Source organism: Candoia aspera, chromosome 16 (assembly GCF_035149785.1).
Source record: "Candoia aspera isolate rCanAsp1 chromosome 16, rCanAsp1.hap2, whole genome shotgun sequence".
Lineage (NCBI taxonomy): Eukaryota > Metazoa > Chordata > Lepidosauria > Squamata > Boidae > Candoia > Candoia aspera.
In genome coordinates this window covers 8,004,996-8,026,453 of record NC_086168.1, presented here as the reverse complement: position 1 = coordinate 8,026,453, position 21,458 = coordinate 8,004,996, and the positions used below count along the sequence as shown (strand labels likewise).

At 45.8% G+C, this 21,458-nt stretch overlaps 1 protein-coding gene across 1 annotated transcript in view; it reads right to left on the bottom strand.

Moving 5' to 3' along the window:
- Positions 1-4,791: 4,791 nt before the first annotated feature.
- ARRDC1 (arrestin domain containing 1) overlaps positions 4,792-21,458 on the bottom strand; it is a 32,111-nt gene continuing 15,444 nt past the window's right edge. The window contains exons 2-8 of the mRNA XM_063316417.1: positions 20,924-21,034; positions 9,958-10,008; positions 8,798-8,952; positions 8,238-8,420; positions 7,287-7,463; positions 5,770-6,184; positions 4,792-5,201 (exon numbers count right to left, since the gene is read on the bottom strand). Coding sequence (XP_063172487.1) covers positions 5,137-5,201; positions 5,770-6,184; positions 7,287-7,463; positions 8,238-8,420; positions 8,798-8,952; positions 9,958-10,008; positions 20,924-21,034 — 1,157 coding nt within the window. The 3' untranslated portion in view covers positions 4,792-5,136. The remainder of the gene's footprint in view (positions 5,202-5,769; positions 6,185-7,286; positions 7,464-8,237; positions 8,421-8,797; positions 8,953-9,957; positions 10,009-20,923; positions 21,035-21,458) is intronic.

The window sequence follows — 21,458 nt, the reverse complement described above, 5'->3', positions numbered from 1 at the left end:
TAAAATATTAATACGCTGCTGGATTGCCCGGAAGTACATGCATCCTGTAGTCTAGCTAGCAGAGAGTTCTGGGACTTGTTCACCACTTCTAAAGGAAATTGGGTATCTTATTAACTGCAGTTTTCTTTTGCTTTCTCCAGTGCTAATCAATGCCACTCCCCCCTCACTGAGATGAGCGTGAACCCAGAGGTGACTGAAATATGCAACCTGTAGGCCACACCTAGTCTGCCACTGTGTTAAGCAGAGACTTTAAGCCCACCATTGATAACCACATCCCTCTCTGCACTTGAGCTCTGCCCGTTTTTGAAGTGTGGTCCTCAACACATTATTCAGGGCCTGGGATGGCCCTTGGACTAACCACCAAAAGCAGCAGGCTTCGAATTTATGCTGATTACAGACTTGTGAACAACAAAACAGAAAATGCTTTCAGCTGAAAGAGGTAACAGCAGGCTCACACTGAGAGATTATAATTACAGGAGGGGATAGTCTTTATTGGATCCATCCTGCCTTCTCCAACTGTGGGAATCAAGATGTTGGGATCTCACCTAGGGCTCTGTCATACATGCAGCGTTTTCCTTTGAGAAAATTACGCTGCTAAATTAATCTTTATTATTCAAGTCATATCCCATCTTTCCCCTTGTATGAGCATCTAAGGCGGTTTACACTAAACCATAAACTATGGTTGATAAACTATAATGGGTAGTTGGGGTCCAGCTGAGTGTGTTGGGGAAAACTTTTCAGCCATGGTATAAGGTTTGGCCTGCTACGCAAACCAGCCCATGGTGCTTGATTCAGCAGTCATGGTTAAAGAAGTTATAGTCAACTCAGACATTTTTCAGTTGGTCAACTGTTGAGGGACACAAGCAAGACCGTGAACACATTGAATTATCTGGTTAAATCTAAATATAAACTTCAAACATTCTTGTTGGGTATTTTAGAGCTTCCTATCAACAAAAGTCCATCAAGTCCCTGGCCTAGACCACTGATAAAATGATTCTCTTCCATCCATCCAAGGATCTTCTTTTTCCAGCCATGCTGTTTGACAACTCCAGTATTCCAGCAGAGAACAAGAGATCTTAGTGGAGACAGCAAGCTTCAACAAGCTACACAAGGCTGATTCTCAGACCCCTGGAGCTGAAATTACAAGAAACCGCCTGTTTTAAATTGGGATGCTTTCATTGTTTTTAAACACTGCATGCAGATCAGCGGGTTGGCTGAGATTCAGCTCAATCCGTTGCAAATCCACGCTTGTCTATGTGCCCCCATTTTTTCTCACTTTGCCAGCAGAAACATCTCCCTGATGGAAGGGCCAGATGATCGTATCTGGGGAGGACTTGCTTTTGATTAATCATCTTTCGATTCAGTATCAAATATAACTTACGATCTCACTTCAGCAGTGAACAAATGGAAGAGAGAGATCCAAATCATAAATCCTTCTAAGCTTCTCAAAACAGTTCTTAGCAAAGGTAGAGATATATTTCCACCTTGCAGGTGAGAGTCAAAAGACCAACTGTAAGTGTCTAGTGTGCATTGCAACCCCCAGCCAGAGCAGTCATGGGAAAGTCTAAATGCATGCTTCAGCAACTGCTCCCTGAGAAAGCAAGATTGTTAAGAAACAGCCTTGGCAACTCTTGAGTGCACCACAAAAATAAAGACACAAGACTGCAAACCTTAGCGTTCCTCTAAAGTAGGCCATTAAGCCCGATCGTTCTGCAGGCAAGCACAAAATAGTAAGAGAAATGAAACGCTACTGCCACCCAATGGGGCTCAGCAGAAGGCTTCCTCTCCAACGATCCTCCAAAATAAAAGTCTGCTCTCAGCAGCTCCTGGCAGCCATCAGAAAGACTGAAGTTGCCTCTACCATACTAGGAAGAACCTCCCCTTCCCTCCCAAAAACCTGAGAGGAGCAATGCAAGGCCACCATGGGAGCAAGACATTTCCTGCTATGAGTTTAGATTGAGTAACATTGGGGCAGCCGTGAGGTTTACATTGGACTTCTCCGTGATTATCTTGGGCGTATTGAAATTACTGGTCTGGATCCAGGAATGGGTCATAAGCATGAAGGAGAACTCAAGGGGACATCTTCTACCATTAGAGGCATTGTTATTTTTGAAGGTCTGTCCAGCAGATGGGTCACCAACTGTAATAAGGGAGAATTGAATGTACCTATCTGTAGTATGATGTCCACAAGCGGAAGTTATTGATTTACTTAAATAGTTGGGCAATGTGGTGCCCACTCGGTGTTTGGACTTTGCTCTTATCAGATCCAGCTGAATTTGTTCACATCATGCAAATCTATAAACCCTGCTTAACAAACTACAATTGCTGGGTTCACAAAACCCGCTAAGTCAGAACCAGACTACATTATCTCTTAGCATGCAGTGTGAACTCAGCCTAGTAATGGAAAACATCTGCAGAGTGCCAGATTGCCTCACCTTGATGTATGTTATCTAGAACTGTTTCATAAATCTGGAATTCTTTGAAATTTGTGGGTTTCCCTATTGTGGATCTCTCATGCCAAATTGAAGGACTTCTCTAATGAAAACCATGACTACTGACCCTCTAGATGTATTTGATGATATCTCTCCTTACACCACATTATCATGGCTAGGGACGATGGGAATTGTAACTGCATTCATCTGGAAGAGAAAGCTGACAGAGAGGAATGCCTGTTGTTGCCAGATTTTGGAGATCTCTCCAGAGTGTCCAGGAGAGACTTCCTGGACTTCTAAAAACAAGTTCTACATGAAAGTCCAAGATATATTGGACTTGGGCGAGTTTGTAGTTTCTCTGGTTTTGGCTTGTTGCATTGTGTGAACTCAGCTATTGCTATCAGTTATGGCAAAGACATGCAACCATGAGACACGCAGTCCCTTGGGCCTTTGAGATCACACCACTGAAATTCAGTGACAAAATGGCTAATCCTTGGTGATGCAATTTTGGCCTACTTTTGGGCTCCTGGACATGTTCCAGTCCCAATTCCCACACTTACAACCCCTGCAGGTTGAAATGTTTCAACCCAGCCCTTTCCCGGGGCATCACCAAATCACAAGAAAGGCTCCCTGGGAACCCTATCATAATTCATCCCTGGTTTTGTGCAACCGACAACTCTAGCCCATATTACTATATTACCAGGATTCCACCACTTCATACAAGTTGTGGGGAAGACAGGTAGCAGGCAGTTAATATTTTCTGTTTTTCTCACGGACTTTCCAGAGCCGGTGCTTATAGGAAAAAGGAGGCTGAATTTCTAGTCCGACCTGGCAGGGTTTTATGTTCTCAAGATGCAACTGATTACGGAGAAGTACATCAAAAGTTACCAAAACACAAGACATACAGAAAGCTGAATTGAAAGAGGAAGAGAGGGAGCATTGACCAAAACCTGTTGCAGTTTTCTCAGAATAATTTATTAAATACATTAAAATTGTCTTTAAAATTTTACAATTAAAACAAGTTGATCAAAAACAGGGGTGGGGGGAGAGAGGTTTCAATCACCTTATAAAAGCAGTTCATTTTAGGAGTCTCCATGGGTTGTGTCCACACAACTGGGATCCTGTGAGTGGGTGGGAGATTTTTATCACTGAATTAACTCACAGGAGTTGACACTGACGGGAAAGGAGGGTAAATCAGATGGTGGGAGGTTTTAGGTCCCAGGAAATGCATGACAGGAATCGTGATCACTGCTCCCTAAACCCAGCACCACACACCTCCTGAAGCTACTTTGGTGGTTTGAGAGGAGACGGATGATTGAGGCAGTGAGCTTGGGGAAGCATCTTTTGAGAAGGGTACAGAGAATCTTTCTTTTGAAGAAAAGGGAGGAGGAGGAAGAGAATTAAAAATTTAATTGGGGCAGGGACCACCAGCCAGAAAAACTGATGGTGTAGGCAAGGGGACCATCAGGACCAGGTTCTCTGTGGTCAAAAAGTCCTTGAGATATAAGGTCTCTATTTTTTTTCAAAATTATATAGATATTTTAAACTTTAGCCGTATCTCTCTCTACCCCTTCTTGTGATTCCATCTTGTTTCATAGGAGACAAGAAGGCAGAGGTAGAAGTAGGAGATCAGCATGATTGTCAGATGCTACCAGCCAGGTGGAAGTTCAACTTTGGAGGATTCTGGAGAGGAAGTTAAAGAGCAACTCCTACTAATGCTCAGAGACAAAACACCCAGAGGTGTATCTGGAACTCATCCTGGCCAACCAGAGTGGTCTGAACACATTAGGACTCCATTGGATGGAAAGGCCTTGGGGACCACGCTAATATCAATAAAGATCTTTCTTCTACCCAAGGCTGGCTCAGCGCTATGAGAAAGAATTGCACCTCTCTTATTGGGAATCCATCTTCTCCCTTTGGAACAGGCCTCCAGCTCTGAAAAAGCTCCAAAGTTTTGGCCCAGAGTTTTGAAGATTGCCAGAACACCTGCCGATCATCCTGTCGACACGTTATGCCATTTTAAAAAGGGTGCCTGTGGATCGCGGGAATGTGGAGTCGTTGGTGCTCTCTGAGCCTTGTTGTTTTCTTGCAGACGTTTCATGGCCAGACCAGGCAACGTCTTCAGTGCGAGGAGGGAGTGGGCCAAGGCCAAGGCCCACTCCCTCCTCGCACTGAAGACGTTGCCTAGTCTGGCCATGAAACGTCTGCAAGAAAACAACAAGGCTCAGAGAGCACCAAGGACTCCCCGGTCCAACCCTGAGCTACAAATATTCACTTTGATTGGGATCGCAGGAATGTTGGAAGGAGCTCTCTGACAATATTTCGACTGCTCTCTAGAGAGGGGGGAGAAGAAGTGAGAAACAAAACTGTCCAGACAGTCAGTCCCACCGTGGGAATTCCATAGCAAGTCAACAGCAGCACTCAAAAAACAAAAACCTATGTACGTTCACACGCTTGAGGGATCCATCCGCCCCCTTCGATCCCGGTGGCATCCCCAATAAGGCATCGCAGGTGTTTGGAGAGTAAAGCAGCAAACTTGGGGGGCAGGACCGCACGGTTCACAGATGGGTTGTGCAAGGCCTCCGTAGGGTTGGCGAGTGGCGGCCAGCAGGCCTGGGGCCAGGCGAGACCACTTCTTCCCAGCCAGGCTGTGTACTGTCCTTCCTCCTGATTCACCACGGCCTTCAGATTTCCGAACCGGAGCCTAGTTGTCGTTGCTCGAGCTGGAGACAGCGCTGCTGCAGCTCTGCTCATACGAAGGAGGGGCCTCTGGAAGAAAAGGAGAAGGAAAAGAGAGATGCACCTTGGGGGCACTGTCATCGGTAATCTGAGGAGGACTGAATCACTTGGTTCTCGTCAGCCTCAGCCCAAGAACAACAAAGAATCAACCCAGTCAAACTTCAGTTCTTTCTTGATGTTATGTAAACATATTGAGAGCCCTTGCACCGAAGTCAAATTCCTTGTGTGTCTAATCATACTTGGCCAACAAAGTGTTCTGTTCTGTTCTATTCATTTGCTCGCACCGTATAGACAGAATCTTGCCAGATTCAAGCTACTCTACCTCACCTAAGGGGAAATAACCACGGAAAGGCTCTAGGGCGGGGCTAGTCTGAACCTCTTAGTCTTCCCACATCCCACCCCTGGTTTGTGTTTTCCCTTCTTTTGCTCCCCTCCTTGGAATGCGCCCCCTCCTTCCCGAGAACCAGCAGCGTGACTGAAATCCGGTTCTAGAGCTATGCTGTAGGACCACCTCCACCCGCCACTTGGGAAGCCAAATCCCTCTCTCAGCTCTCCACAGCCCCGGGACAATTCACTTCCAAATCTAGCAGTGGCTTACCGTATGGGTAACCCCAGGTGCTATACTCGGGCGGTAGGATCAAAGAACTGGCCGTAGCCACCGGAACGACAGCCCCCTCGGCGTAATAAGGAACCGTTGCCCCCGTTGACAAGCAAAGGGTGGGACGGTTGGGTGAGGTGGTCTGCTCAGAATCTGGCCTCACTTCGGGGAAGCTCAGGCCCGGAGCGTAGCTGAAGGGCTGCTGTTGAGAATGACTTTTGGTAGGGATTGAAATATTGTCCATGGGGTGGGAATAGCCCCCGGCTGCTTCCTCTTCTTCGGGGGGTGCACTCGGAACCACCGGCGAGGGAATGTTTGGGATTAAATGGGAAGGGCTTAAGGGAATCCGGTTCACAGGAATGTTCCCGATGTAAATCGGCAGTGCGGTGGAGACTTCAGGGGACTTGAGGGAGACCTGAGAAGGATCAAAGATAAGGAAGGTGAAGATTCTCATTAACACAGCACAACACAATCACACGATCTTTCCAGCCAAGGACCATCCTCAGATTTTTGAGAAGTAACCCCAGGGTCACTTTCCAAGAAATGGGTCAGGGCCGGGGAAAAATTAAACTGGATCCAATTCAATTGGAAGATTATTTAATTTAAACTGCATTGAATTGAGTGTGTAGGAGAAAGGCTGGAGTATTTGACTGTCTCCTTCTATCACCTTCAACATAACGTTGGAGAGGATCGTCATTGGTTGCCTACTCCTGCAGTGTAAGAACGCAAGAAGAGACAGGTTGGATCCCTCTGTGGCTGTCACAACAGCTTTGGAAAAGATGCAGCTGCTTTAAAAAGTTGAAGGCAAGGGCCATGGCTGTGTCCTACACAGTGTATTTCATAGCTCTTTTCTGCAACTGGATCCAAGGTCTTACACATCTCTGCTAGTTAATCCAGCCTCCTAATGCCTCCACAGCACACATCCAGCTAGTTTTAGAAGCTCACAAGCAGGAGTGAGGTTAACAGATCTGTCTCATTGTTGTCTTCCAGGAACTAGTAGATCGAAGGACATAAAAGTTGTCCTTTAACTTTCAAACTCAAAGTACATTCATCCACTGATGGGCCAACCCACCTTCCTATTTGGAAAAAATGCCACGAAGCATCAAAAGAGTCCAGCACCGTAAGAAGTCAACAAGTGGATCATTCTTGATTCAGAAGGCATTTCCCACTGCAAAGTGTGAAATATTCAGTCCATGAACTCTGGCCCCAGATTTGAACATGCTAGATTGTTCAACCAAGCGGAGCTAGCTTTCCCCTGCATCAATTTCTCTGCCCGAAAAGGTAGAATCAATGTTTATTTATATCTGGTGTTGGGAGAAGAAGATATAACACTGAAGGCTTAGTATTTAGAACCAATACCAAATGGTCCCCAAATTCTTCCTAGCACTTCATTGTTCGGAATATTGAAATTTATGGCAAGGAACACCTACGACAGCCCATTTATCCTCGGGCAACCAGAGATTCTCAGCTGTAAATCCCAGATCACAGTGTGTGGTGGAACAGGGGTTTGATCTCACCTGGATGTAGTAATCAATATGGATAAGACTGCAGCCTTGCAGAATGGACTGTGGCAATGCAGGGACAAGAATCTGCTCTTTCCACTCGGCGCGCTTCCATGCTTTCACCGCTGAGCCCTCCACTTCAGCTATGGTCCTCAAGTCATAAATCCACCGCTTGGATTTATAGGCAACTTTCTGGCAGCCAGGGGGAAGGGAAGAGGTCACAGGGAGAAGAAAATAATTTATTAACAGATACCCACATTTCCCCAGACCCAATCCTAACAAAACAAAGAAGCTTCTCCAAAAGAGGCAACCCTGTGATCAAGATGTAGAAGATCTAGCATGGACCAGGAGAAATTCTGTTGCCTCTTACAAGACAGGAGGAGCAGGGACTATCAGTGAAGCAGAGCGAAAGAAGATTCCAAACAGGTCAAGGAAAGTTACCATGCAGAACTAACCTAGGGAATTCGTTACCACAAGTTTGGAACAGTGGCTTATTTAGAGATTGGAGAGAGACCTGGTTCAACTCCGGGAAACTCACGAGACACTGGAGGGCCAGACAGGGTCTCTCAGCCTAACCTACATCACAACTTTATGGTAGGATACTGCCCAGAGTCCCCCTGTTCAGGGGGAGATGGACGGTGATAGAAATTTGAAAAATAAATAAATAAATAAGATCCAGCTGAAGCTTGGAAAACCCCATACCCCATCCTGAGTATCTGAAGGCTAGGCAGAATGTAAATATTATATTGTATTGTATTGTATTGTATTGTATTGTATTGTATTGTATTGTACTGTACTGTACTGTACTGTACTATATTAATATAATGTTAATATATAAAGGGGATGAATCAAGGAGGAAGATGAACTGAACACTCCAGGAGGAGAGGGAAGCACAAGGGCCAAATATCTCAAGACCACACACCAAGCCAACATGGCACCCCAACATCACCTTCAGGAGACTGTTACCTGGATAAGACTTGCCACAATGGTGCTGGTGTCCCGGCCAGATTTGTTCTCGATGTCCGTTCGCAACTGGATGATCTGCCCTACTGTGTAGCCCTTCAGATCGGTGGTGGCTGTCAAAACCACATTTCCAGTTTTCACAAGCTTGTAGCTGAACTTCTTGGTGATGGAATTGGTGTTGCACTGCTGCAGGGACGAAACACACAGATGAGGGCTGTGTCAACCGAGTGGACATCCCTTAAGGACGTGAGCAGCATTATGTCCTCCTAGTGTGTTGACCCAGTTCCTGTAATCCCCCAGCCAACAGGAGCTGTAAGAAGAGGACGGATCCGTGGTTTGTGTGTGGACCAAGACCACAGTCAGTGCTAGAGACCACTGCTGATTCTTCCTTCCTCCATATGTTTGGGCAAGCAGCCAAGCCTTGGTTGTGAATTAACAAATATGCAAACGGAAATCTACACAAACACAACAGGCTTGGGCAGAGCAACGTGGCCCTCAGTTGAACACTGTCAAAAACAAAAGTGGGTTAATGCTTGGTGTCAGCAGTCTTCATCCCCACTTGCCTCAATATCTGGGATATCATTCAGATTCAGTGGACAGAGGACGTAGAAGATCTTGTTGCACTTGTGATCCTTGGAAAACCGGGGTGTCTCGATCACAGCTTTCACCTGGTGCACCACCTTCCCAAAAGGGCCTTCGAAAGAGGTGGGGGCTGAAGCTGTTTTCCAAGAAGGAAAGAAAAGAATATATATTTGGGGAAAAGAGAGGCAGCATATATACTATTCTAAACAAAAACCAATTGCTCTGCCCACCAACAGCTTTCTCACAGCCTGAGCTAAACTAGGACTGAAAGTGTGGCAAAGCCCAGCTGTACTCCAAGAAAAATCGGAGGCACATAGATCTTGCAAAAATTAAAAGCTGGTGCGCACCACACAACTAGCTAATTCTAATTCCACCAGCTGTGAGCCACAGCAAGAATCTAAGAAGGACACTCCATGGTTCAAAGGCCAAGAAGTTTGCTTTTTTTTTTTATGAAGACAAATATTCTTAGGAAGATAAAATGCCGCACCTCTTTGCCAAATGTTGGCCTTCACTGATAGTTGCGTGGACTACGCACGCAGCTCTGGACAGACATACACTGTTAGAAGAAAAAAAATCTATCTATAAAACTTTTTCTTAAAAACTCTCACAGGCCCCAAGCTTGCTGACACAGACATGGCTATTTATTCTCCTGTTGCTTATCATTCTGGAGAGGAGAGAAAAAGTAAAATAACAACACAAAACAGTAACCCAAGCTCAGACGGGTTTGTGGCAGTTATCTCATTTTGTCCCAAAGATGGATTGGCCTAGAACTGAACTAGTACACTTGATAACCAAGCAGCAGAAGCTACTGTAACTTGACTGTTTTTAGTCCATCTCATCATCCTGAAAGGTTTCCATCATCTTGAGGGCTGTGAGAAGGTGGGATTCAATAATGCGAACCCATAAAAATTTGGGAGAAAAGCACCCTGGATGCATCTCCCATGCCAAACATCTAAATCTTCTTGCAATCTGGTCATTGTCATAACTTCATCCAAGGGTTTAGACAGCACCTGAAGCCCGAATTTTCACCACCCCAAATGATCAGATATATATGTACATGCCAAGAGGTAAAGTGGGAAGTGTGGAGTTACAGTATAATCACAAACCTGTACCAGAGAACAGGAAAAAAAATCCCAACTACCTGGCAGCAAAAAACGGAACGGGAAGGTGTGCTCGCCAGCGGTCAAGATCCCTGAAAAACAGAACAGCAGTAGAAGAGTGGAAAAGTAAGATATTTGGTAGTCAGCCCAATGAGCAAGCCATCCAAATTTTTCAGATCAAGAAACAGGGGAGGAAAATTAATTTTGCGTGGAAGTGGTTACAGTATTTAAAGCTTGCTGGACGGTGGAGGAAGAGGGAACCAGTCCAATAAATGGGATTTCCTCCTTCCACACCCCAATATTCTGGAACTGGCTCCAAGTGTTATGACTCCATCTAGCCAGTAGGTGGGGATCAGAAGTAATTTAATGACAAGGAACAGATTAACCCAGGTCCCAGTGACTCCTACGCTCAGACAACATCATCTATATTCAGCTCCATTATCGCCTTCTAATAAAACCATCTATCAGACGGCTTTTAGCCTCTCCACCCTTCTTCAGGGTAGAATTAAGCAAAATGCAATGAGAGGTGGCACCAAAATGCCAGGGACAATTTAATACCAACAACCAAAAGAACACTGCAGAATACCATAATACCGTATATTGTACAGAACACTGTAATAATGTACAGAGATGTGAATTAGCAATAAGCTCCAATACAGCATCAAAAAGGCCAGAATTGCAAATAGCCTACTGCACATCCTTATGAGATAGATACACACACACACACACACACACACACACACACACAAACACACAAACACTGGTTTGTTGGTTTCCAGCAAGTTCTGTTTCCAACCCAGCATGGACTACTGGCAGCTGCTTTGCAAATAAGTGTGGGAAGAAAATGAGAATTCTGAAGCGTTTCAAAGAGTAGCCAAGTGTGGGGGCTAATTTGCCAAATAAAGACACTCTTCTTCTGGAGCAAATAAGGACACATAGAGTTTATTTTGGCCTTAGCGGCAGTTTCTTCCCATCATGAGAAAGACAGAAGTTCAGCAGTTTGACACAGCAGGGACCGATAACTCAAAATAATCTTCTGGCAACCAAGTGATGTTGCCTGTATTTAAGCCACATTTCCTTTCTGTGGCCCTCCATCTCATTCAGATGACAATTGGTTAAAACCAAAGATATGCCCCCTTGATTTGGAGGGGTGAAACAGATGACAATCTCCCCAAATCTCAGCTGGGTCACATGGCTATATCCCCTCTGTACCCCCAGCTTGCTCCCAAATTTTAAAACCTCTGAGTTTCTCCAAAGAGCATGGATTGGATCTGCACCAATTTGCAGTGTAAATCACATCACACTCAGGATGTGACTCTTGAACTTGAAGTGCCTTGATGACCCAAAAATTAGTACAAATGCCTTAAGGAAAAGGGGGGGGAAAGGCCTACATTGACCACTAATATCCATAATCAAAGTTTATTGGAATCTAGGATTCCAACTGCCCCAGAGAGGTTTACTATCCTAGCTACTCTTGTAGAAAATCTCAATGGGAAGAAAGTCTCAAAGCCTCCATGGGTCAGGTGCCAGTTATTTGCAAACACCAATTTGCAAAGTTATTCTCTTTCAATTTGTTGAAAAAATACTGGTGAAATTTAGCAAGCAAAAATAAACAGTACAACAGCGATGACATAATCAAAAGGAAATGATAGGTAATAACAACAGTTTAAAAAAAGGGAAAATGGAAAATAAAAAAGATCTATGCAATATTAATATATAACTCACTCAGCCCTTTTCCATATTATTAAATCTATATAGAAACATGCTGCTCCATCTTCTACCTTGTGCAATATAACAACATTTCAAAAATTGGCAAAGAACACATCTTTCAAATCCACCCTTTCAGATCTGAAGTACTGTTTTCTTTCCACCTGCCTAGAATGACTCTTGTAGCTGAGCCCAAGGCTAAGTTCTTCATAAAATGTCGAATTCCATATTTTGGGAGTGCAATTCAGCATCACATTTATTCTTCCGGCAACGACTTTTCTCCCCAAACTTTTATTAACACGGGACATGACTTGACACCCCAAAGAAGCAGAAAAGGAACATGATCAAATCATATGAGTCGAAGAGTCCTCAAAGCTCTTAAAAAGACAACACAAAAAATCTGGTATCCAAAAGTTATTCTTCTTTGGCGTCCACATAGTGTAGCTGCATTTCAATATGCCATTGGAAAAGACAATTCATTTTGCTCCACACCAAGCTACAAGGCTGGTATCCCAAAGAGAGAACATGGTTCAGTCTCTTCTGCAATGGAAGGCTTTGAATAAACCCACAAGGCATTCCGTGAATCCCCAAGAGTCTAAACCACATGTGTCCTTCCAGAGACAGTTCACTGAAGATAAACACCCGTTTACTCCCTGCTCTGGATCTTTGTTCCATTGTTTCATGCCTCCTGTCATCTAGTTTATGGTGGCTTCACATTCTATAGCAGTGGATGCCTATTCTCCAAGCCTGAAGGGTAAAGTTGAACTTCCAATTAAAGGACACCAATATGCTGAGTTGGAACAAGAAGTCTGGCCGAGATCTGGGAAAGATGTTTGCCAGAAGAAACTGAGTTAGATAAGCCCATGACTCAAAGCAGCTTTTGAAGGTCTTGGAACAAGCAGGTTAAACCAGGTGCCAAAACATGCTTAGACGCTTCTCTCAGCTCCACTTTTAACCCCGTTTGCAGACAGAAGCAAAGGAAATCTCCTTTGAGTCCCATTCAACTCCCGGTGACTTCATGGACACATCTATGGCATGTGCCCGGCAACAATTCAAAAGGAGCTTCCACTCAACATCTTCCAGGATGTTGTTTTGACTTCCTAGACTAGCCTACAGCCCTGCCATTTTGTGGCAGTCTCCCATCCAAGCATGAGCCAGAGCTGATCCCGCTTAGCTGCCACCTGTTGAGATTGCTTTGCGGAAAATAATCTGGGGACTCAAAAACGAGAAGCATAGCTCAAGTTTCCCAAACTGTTGTATGTTCTTCAAGAAGGCCTTTGCTCCCAGGAGGAGGAGGGAGGGCATTAAGGCCGGCTTCCGCCCTGAATGTACTTCATTCCCAGAAGGACAAAGAGCTCAGTGTCTCCCTGCACAAAAGTATTTCATGAAGGTTTCTCCCAGCTAAAAATACCTCTGAAAAAAGGTATTATGCAGAAAAGCCGCTGCATCAGGCCCTACCTGAAACTGCTCAACTACGCTTCTCCCCACACCAACTTCTTGTGAGGTGGGGAAAAGCACACGACAGAGAAAGACCAAGCTACAAAACTTTACAGAGGATAGAGACAATTTTTTTTCCCCTTTCCAACACTGTCTCTTCCTCCCTCCACCCTTAGTGCAAAATATTGCATACATTTCTGGCTTGGCCTAGGAAAAGGAGGGGGAAAACAGCATAGCCTGCAAGTTTGCTTCTAACATTTGAAGTATCTAATTGAAAACAACAAAAAGCATTACTTCTTTGGCTCTGCCCTTAAATGCAAGGCTGGGGAGAGCCTCTTGCTGAAACAAATTGAAAACTTCCTGCTTCCTCCCAGCCATCACCCCTCCTACCGTAAAGTGCCAAGTTTTGCAAGGGATGCAACAATCCATGTTTCCATGCCTTCAGATGCAAAACCTGTCTGCCCCCTTTGAAGGCCCCATTTAAGTAGCTGTTACCTGACCCCAGTTGTCCTGCCGAGCTGTTCTCGGCTAAGGTACACAGGCCGACAAAGAGAGTTTCTGAGTATCAGGTTTCCAAAGAGGGCATGACAGGTAGTGCTCACTTAACAACCATTTGTTTAGTGATTGTTCAGACTTGGAAAAACCGACTTACGACAAGTCCTCATGCTTATGACCACCACAAAAAAGTCATAAAATCAGGTCGGATTCTCTTAATGGACACTTTGCTTAGCAACTGAAATTCCGGTCTCAATTATGGGTCATTAAGCAAGGACTACTTGTACAATGAGGCTTGTTTTAGAGAAGCCCTGGTCTCTAAGGGAGGGAATCCAGGTGGCCAGAACCAAAGTCAAAAAGTGGGGAGCAGAGGCACAACCAGATAGAGGGGATCCACATTTCTCCCTCCCCAACCCCTCTGTTCTCCAGGTCCTCTCCTGCCTCACTACCCCCCAGAAATCTGAACCAATCACTTGCAGGGAGGCAGAGAACATCTGCTAAAGAGAAAGTCCAGTTTCAATCACAGCCCTAAACCTGTATTGGGGCTTTGGGGCTTTGGGCCACAATAGACATTGCCTTACACTACTAAACCAGGGTTTTCCTTCAGCACAACTTGCTGACTAAGCCACCCTGGGCTCCCCCAACACTTGCAAACCATCAGCCATGTTTACACACCACCCCATATTCAAAGAAGGCACGTTAAGGTTTAGCATGAGCTGGCGGGGAGAGAGAGGAGAAGAAAGCATGCCGTCTTTCAGGAAGGTTGGCTAAAAAGCCAGCACAAAATAACGAGGGGAGGAAAACTTTCCAGTAGGGTACCCAGGCAAGCCTCTGGCTGCATTTTTTCTTGCTGGAAGAATGGGAGCCAGATTCTGCGCACAAAGGTCAAGGTGCTGAGAAACAAACTTGCTGTTGTGGAATTCTTAGCAGGCAGAGAGGGAGCACGCCCTGGACACAGTGACCCTTGCTTCAGGAGAACGTTTGCCAAGCCTCTATCTCCTAATCGCGAAAGCCCATTTCTGTCTCCCCACCCCACCCCACCCCTCAAGCTGTTGCTTGCCACCAGAACAAAGCAAGATGTATCAAAGGCTTATTTACCAAGTTTACCTAACACAGAAGCAAGAGGAATTTTAGGATTTCTTCCCTGTACTGGGAACGCAGAGGGCACCAGAGGAAGGGGAAGGATGAGGAGGAGGAGGAGGAGAGCCACACTGATCAAGACCATTCAGTCTTCCCACAATCCAAGGTATTCCTGAGAATTCCCATCATCCCCAACCAGTAAGAGGTGATAAGTGGCTCAACCAACTGGGAGCCCATCAGGTTGAGGGAACCCCTCAGATTGAGAAAGACCGGTCCAATTAATTTAAGAAGAGGTCACTCTGATGTTACATCCAACTCAGAAGCAACTCAAGCGAGATGAGATGTTGCATGATGTTGGGCCACCAGTCAAAGTGCCACCACCGATCTCGCCCCTTGTTCCCTGCCTCGAAACCAGGTAGTCTGTGAGCTGCCAGTGACACGTCTGAGTCATGGTATGTCCTCTACTGCAGGACTCCGGTGAATCTTTCAGAATGGCAGTTCCAAGGAGACAACCTTGCAAGCCAATGTCTGAGGGAGGTACCGCAAGAAATGAAGCTGGTGAGATGGGAACGGACAGACGCTGCTCAGAGCAGACAGGAAAATGGAATACGGCATTCCAGTCTCAAGGCTGGGAAAAGAAAAGCCAAAAGCCTTGTTGGTCGAAAGAATGAAAGAGCTTAGGACTTTGACCCTGAGGCTAGTAGATCTGCATAGATTTCAATTTTCAATTTTGACTTGCTTGGGCAGATCTTCTGCATACAGAGGAGTTCTGTCTAACTAAGGTATGCAACAGCACTGAGATTTTGAAGTTTCTGCTATTAAGTCCTGCTGAATGCACAGGCGCTTGGCCAACTCCCCCAATTTTGCAATTCAGCCACACTTGAGAGAGCAGGGACAGACAACCTGGTTGTTCCCTCATCCAGGCAGGACACATAAAGCCTGAGCTTGCTTAGGGCCATACCTGTCAACTCCTGGCTCCCTTTTTCCATTTGACGTCATCCCCATTTACAGGAAGGTGAAGTGAGTCATGCACCTAGCAACCAGGGCTTCTTGGCCAAAGCAGGAAAACACTAATGCAGATCAGCAGTTCAACCCACCCTGGGTAGCTTTAAATGTTCTGAAACTGGGGGCAGATTCAGAGAGGTGTTTCTGTCCTTCTCATGACCACCTGGACTATTCTTTTAGCTGCCAGCCCCACAAGAAGTTTCAGCAAGGGGCAGCATGAGGCTAACCTTGTCTTAGCTCTGAGTTTGGAAGCTAAGCAAAGCTAGGTCTTGTTAATCTGTCAAAGAGACGCCATCCAGAAATTCCAGAGTCATAAGACAGACTGAAAGCTGAAAACACATCTCAGAACCAGGCGATCGCTAACCACTTCTCTGGCAGGACCAAGAAAGCTACAACAGCGTGCCCATAAAATCAAATCAAGTTCCACTTGAGGGCATCTTTACCACTTTCTTCTGCTTGAAGCAAATTGAAGTCAATCCACACTGATGGGACGAGTCAAGGATTCATGGAAAGGGAAGAGAGACACTTTACAACTGGACATTCTGCAAAGTGGGTGAATGGCAGCCTTCCTACATTAAAGCTTGTCTCATTGAGTCATGAAAGGGGACAAGCAAACGAGTCATCCCCAGCTTCTAAACCAAGCTTGTGGGATACTCAAGTTGGAGATACCAAAAGAGATGGTATTTCTTCCCTTGTTGTATTTGTATCCTACTTTTCCCTCTAGGAGCCAACACCGTTAATGATGCACTTCATTTGTTCCCTGTCTTTTTTTTTTTTTTTCATCCTCACAAGAACCCTATGTAAGTCCAGTGGAAATTCTCACCCAGAACTATAGGTGGAACCCCAAATCTGTTTTCTACTCCCTCCAAAACCCAAGGAGGGGTCAGAAAAATGGAGAAGGGCACAGCTCCATGCCTTTTGCATCATCATTCCGCACACTCAAGTCTGTTGCACGCATTCCCCAGCCATCAAAAATTCACCCACGTGTATGCTAACTCATAATGAGGTCTGGGAGCCTCTTATTCATCACTATTTTCAGTAGCTTGGCTTATTTATTTATACACATATACAGACATCTGTATGTGTATTTATTTTTTTTAATCTGTTCAATCACGTCTGATTCCTGGCGACTGCCTGGACTAGTCCCTGCAATTTTCCTGGCAAGGGTTTGGAACTGGTTTGCCCTTGCCTCCTTCCTAGGGCTGGGAGGGAGGGACTGGCCCAAGGTCACCCAGTTGGCTTTGTGCCTAAGGCGGGACTAGAACTCTCCTACTACGCCTGATTGGCTCTTGGGCTGAGAGAGAGGGACTGGCCCAAGGTACCCAGTTGGCTTTGTGCCTAAGGCGGGACTAGAACTCTCCTACTATGCCTGATTGGCTCTTGGGCTGAGAGAGAGGGACTGGCCCAAGGTACCCAGTTGGCTTTGTGCCTAAGGCGGGACTAGAACTCTCCTACTACGCCTGATTGGCTCTTGGGCTGAGAGAGAGGGACTGGCCCAAGGTACCCAGTTGGCTTTGTGCCTAAGGCGGGACTAGAACTCTCCTACTACGCCTGATTGGCTCTTGGGCTGAGAGAGAGGGACTGGCCCAAGGTACCCAGTTGGCTTTGTGCCTAAGGTGGGACTAGAACTCCCCATCTCCCGGTTTCTAGCCTGGTGCCTTCACCACTCCCCCAAACTGGCTCTATTTGTTTGTTATGCAATGCAAAAAAGAGAGAGACTGTAACTGCACTCAGGATCCGAAGATGGTAACCACACCATGGATCATCATCTGCAGGACATTGCTTCAGGTTTACCATATTTCTGCCAAGCTGCAAGTTAGCTCCAGGAGGAGAGCTTTTCACAACTGAGGAGAAGCTTCAGTGAATTTATACCTATCAAGGCTGAAATGCATCTTTTGGGGCTGTTTTTCCTGTTGGCTGCCTTGGAGCAAAACGTGCACTAAACAGCAGCCTGGAAAGACAAATACAGCAGGGCTAAATGGATGAAAGAGCTGACCTAACCAATAAAGGCAGCTTTCAGGAATCAGACATGAAGACCAGGCTGGGAACGTTGGGCAGAGCAGCCCACAGAGTTTCTCGTATGCTAGAACAGCCTTGGAGAGTCCCAGGTTCCTTCCTGAGTTAGTTCTCGAAAGATTAGGGAGCAAAATCAAACAGAGTGCAGAACAAGCCGGGTGAAGGTGCCCCTGAAGAGATGTTCCTGATTGCACAGTGGCGGTTTTGCCACACCTGCCAAGGTAGGCAAGCCCTGCCACTCATCAGTGACCCTGGATAATGCCATGCACAAGATAACTGCCTGGTAGAAAAACAAAACACCCTGTGCTCCTTTGGACTTGATGCCCCATGATGACTTCACTGGGGCTGGCTGATCTACTTCCTTATTATTATTTACTAAAACTTGTTTCCGTCCCTCTGTCATCCAAAGGGACCCTCGGAGGGATGCGTAGAACAGATGCAAATTAGGACATCCGTGGCAGGAGGAAAGCATCTCGCAAAAAGAAGGAAGAGATAAAAACAGAAACCTTGCCGCATAAACTCCAAATAAAATAAATCAGAATAAAGAGGGCGATTTGTGGACTGAATTGCAAGGCTTTGGACAGCAGAGCAGGGTGGTAGCACCCAAAACCCTTCTTGGGGGTGGGGGGGGGGGAGAGATCTGAATCTTGGAAATTGTGCTGGCTGGTTTCTCCACCCTACCCCTCGGGGCTTTAGAAAGAGAAGTGGTACAATTAACTAAAAAACTAAAAAATAAGCATGCACGGAAGTTTTAAGCAAAGTCCCGGGACCAGCCACAACAGGGAAAATGTGTTGAAAGTGTGTAAGAATCACACACCCTGCCCCATTTAATGCTTCCAAGCCTAGAAAAGCAGCTGGACCGGTTTATTGCTCCTTTCTTCCCAGTTGTTCTTTTTTTTTCTGATGACTCACCCCAAATTCCTCCACTCTACACACCCCACTGCTCTGATGAACAGTGCCCTCCCAAAGAGCTGCTGCTGATTTATTTGTTTCGTGCAAGGGGTTCTGGTGCAGCCTTGCAAAGACCATCCCAGCAGCTTTTGGGCCAGCCGAGAGGGAGCTCTTCAGCGCCAGGAATCTGGAGCCCGGCCAGCTGTCTTCAATGTCACGGCACCAATTGTGCCAAGCGGTAATTAACAGGCACCTCCTTTTATGAGCTGAGCCCATTCCAGACCAGGAAGTGGCGGCGAAAGCGAGGGCCCAGCTGGAGCAAACTGCGGAGGCATTGTTTGCTAGCAAAGAGCCTATCCGTCTGAGAGTTTGGAAATGGGCAAAAAAGGAAATGGCAGATTTAAGTCCCACCTCGGCTGCGTGAGAGTTGAAGAAGGTCTGAGTCTTCTTCCACCTGAGCTCAACTCCTATCTAAGTTTGACCTTGCTTAGCCCCCGCATCCAATTAACACCCTAGATAGATCTTGCCGGTCCTTCCAGTCAAAGCATCAGGATTTAGCTGGGATTCGGCTGGAAAAAAACGGCACTTAATTGCTTTGGAGGCCATGCCACTTTACATCTTCCTTGGCCCCATTTCTGCTGACTTCAGAGCTTTTAAATTAAAAAAAAAGTTACATGGCAAGTTGTATGCTGGAAAAGCCAAGGCTAGTCCTCATCACACTTCACCAGTGTGCTAATACAGTCTTTAAATGTTTCATAGATTCACCTAGCCGAATCGGGCACGTGATCCTCGTTATTTCTAACAAGGCCTCTGGTCCAACATAAGCGTATTTGCATCACAGAAGATAAAACTGGGCTTGAAAAATAAGAAAGGGAAGCTTGGGAGCAGTGAAGACTGGCGGGGAACAGCTAGTTTGCTTTCTGGAAATTGGGTGTTTGGGAAAGAATCATCCTCTGGAGAACAGGTGAGCCACACAACCATTGTGGTAGCAATTATGGGATAGGACCCATCACAGACATTCAGGGTTCTTGCCAGCCCACAAAAGGTGCCCTGTTCTGTTGAAGGAATCCCTGCTTCTTCACTAGTCCCCGTTGTGCCAAGATAGCTTGGTATAACACCTGCATCTTCAGCATGCCTCCAGCTAATTGCAAACATCTGGCAACTGAGAAGGAAGGAAGCGTTCTCTACTTGTGGAATTCTTTCCCATACAGAGAAACTCGCTCAGACTTTTCATGGCCGCAGCATGGAGTGAAACAATGTCTTGTTCAGAGAAGATTCAGCTCTGTGACTCATCCCATTGGCATCCTCTGTTTTACCAGCGGATTTTTTCTTTTACCCATTACGCATCTTATGATCTACCTGGGAAGTGCATGATGAAGGGCAATATAGAAACTTCATTAACAAATTACAAAACCATTGCACACCGCAGAATTAGGAGGCTTGGGGACAGGATTGCAGTGTGTAAATATTCTGGCACTGGGTTTGGACGCTGCACAGAAACCGGCCAGCTAAAACCAGAAATCGAGAAGCTTGGGGCCAGGGCCTGCCAGGTTAAGTACTTCTGTCTTCCCAAATGGTATTTTTCATGCACAGAGGAAGACAGAAGAAAAGTAAGGCATTCCTTTGGGTCAAAGCTAGCTTGCGGCAGACCTGCCACCCTACAGCAGAGGTGGGTCAACTTTTGGTAGTTGGCAAGTCACCCTTGACCCAAGTGGGTCCACAAGCTACGTCATCTTTCAACTTTTGTCTTCAGATCTTTATACTTGGTGATCTTCTCCAATTCTTTGTCTTCTGTTCTACTATCCCTTGGTGTTGCCACATCAATTGTCCACACTTTCTTCTTTTCAACCATAGTTATATCTAGTGTGTTATGCACCAAAACTTTATCCGTTTGTTGTTATTGTTATTATTTAAATTTATATGCCACCTGACTCCCCACAACTCTGGGCAGATTTTTCTCAATATCAATATGGAAGCAGTTGGCGTTGGCTCTTCCCAGCCTAGCCTGAATTTCCTAGTGGTCTCCCATCCACCACCACCCCACTTTACTTCTGAGTCCAGAGAAGGTTGGCCGCATGCTGCTCCCTGTTGGAACTTACAAAATCAGCACCACAAGCTGCCAAGGAAGACTGGCAATCTTGAAGAAAAACAAAAAACATTTTCAGGCAACTTCCTCTCCCCCAAGACTTCCCAATGCATTGCTCCACACTGAATAATTCTCTTTATTTCTAGCCAGGCAAATCCAAGGAAGAAAATGAGTAAGTTAAGCAACCATTCACAATATTAAAGACTGAACCATTCCCAAAACAAGCAAACAACCCAACGTGTATTTCTACTTTAAAAGGTCTGCCTCCCAAAGATCCATTCTCTTCTTACCTTTGTCTGCCAGGGACAGAGTCGTATTAAAATATTGCTCCTCTACAGTCCAGGCCGTGTCATTGATTTTGTTGGATACCCCACAGGAGCCCACGCAGCTCACTTTGATGGCTAGAAGACCAGAAAGAAGGAGGATGAGTGATGGTGGCTAACGCATTAATTCAGAGCCGTGGCAAATAAAGGGATGCCATGACAAGCGCAACTTTAGCACATCATAAGCTGCCAGATGTGGACCAGATCACATATCACCTAAGCCAGGATGCTCCATAGTTCATCATCCTAAACCCAGTTCTCTGCTTTAAGATGGCATTGTCTCTTCTGAGGAGCAAAACCCTCTGCTCATGGTCTGGGTGTTTCATTTCCTCCCATTTTGGCTAGGAGGGAAATTAAGACATTGTTAGCCCTTCCCTTGCAGGGTGTTCCTCCATCCTCAGATTAAAACAATCATTGTTAACATGGCGTCTCCCCACTGAAAAATACCTCTGCTCAAAGCGCATCTCGTACCAAGCCAAAATCATGCCACCTTCATCATGGG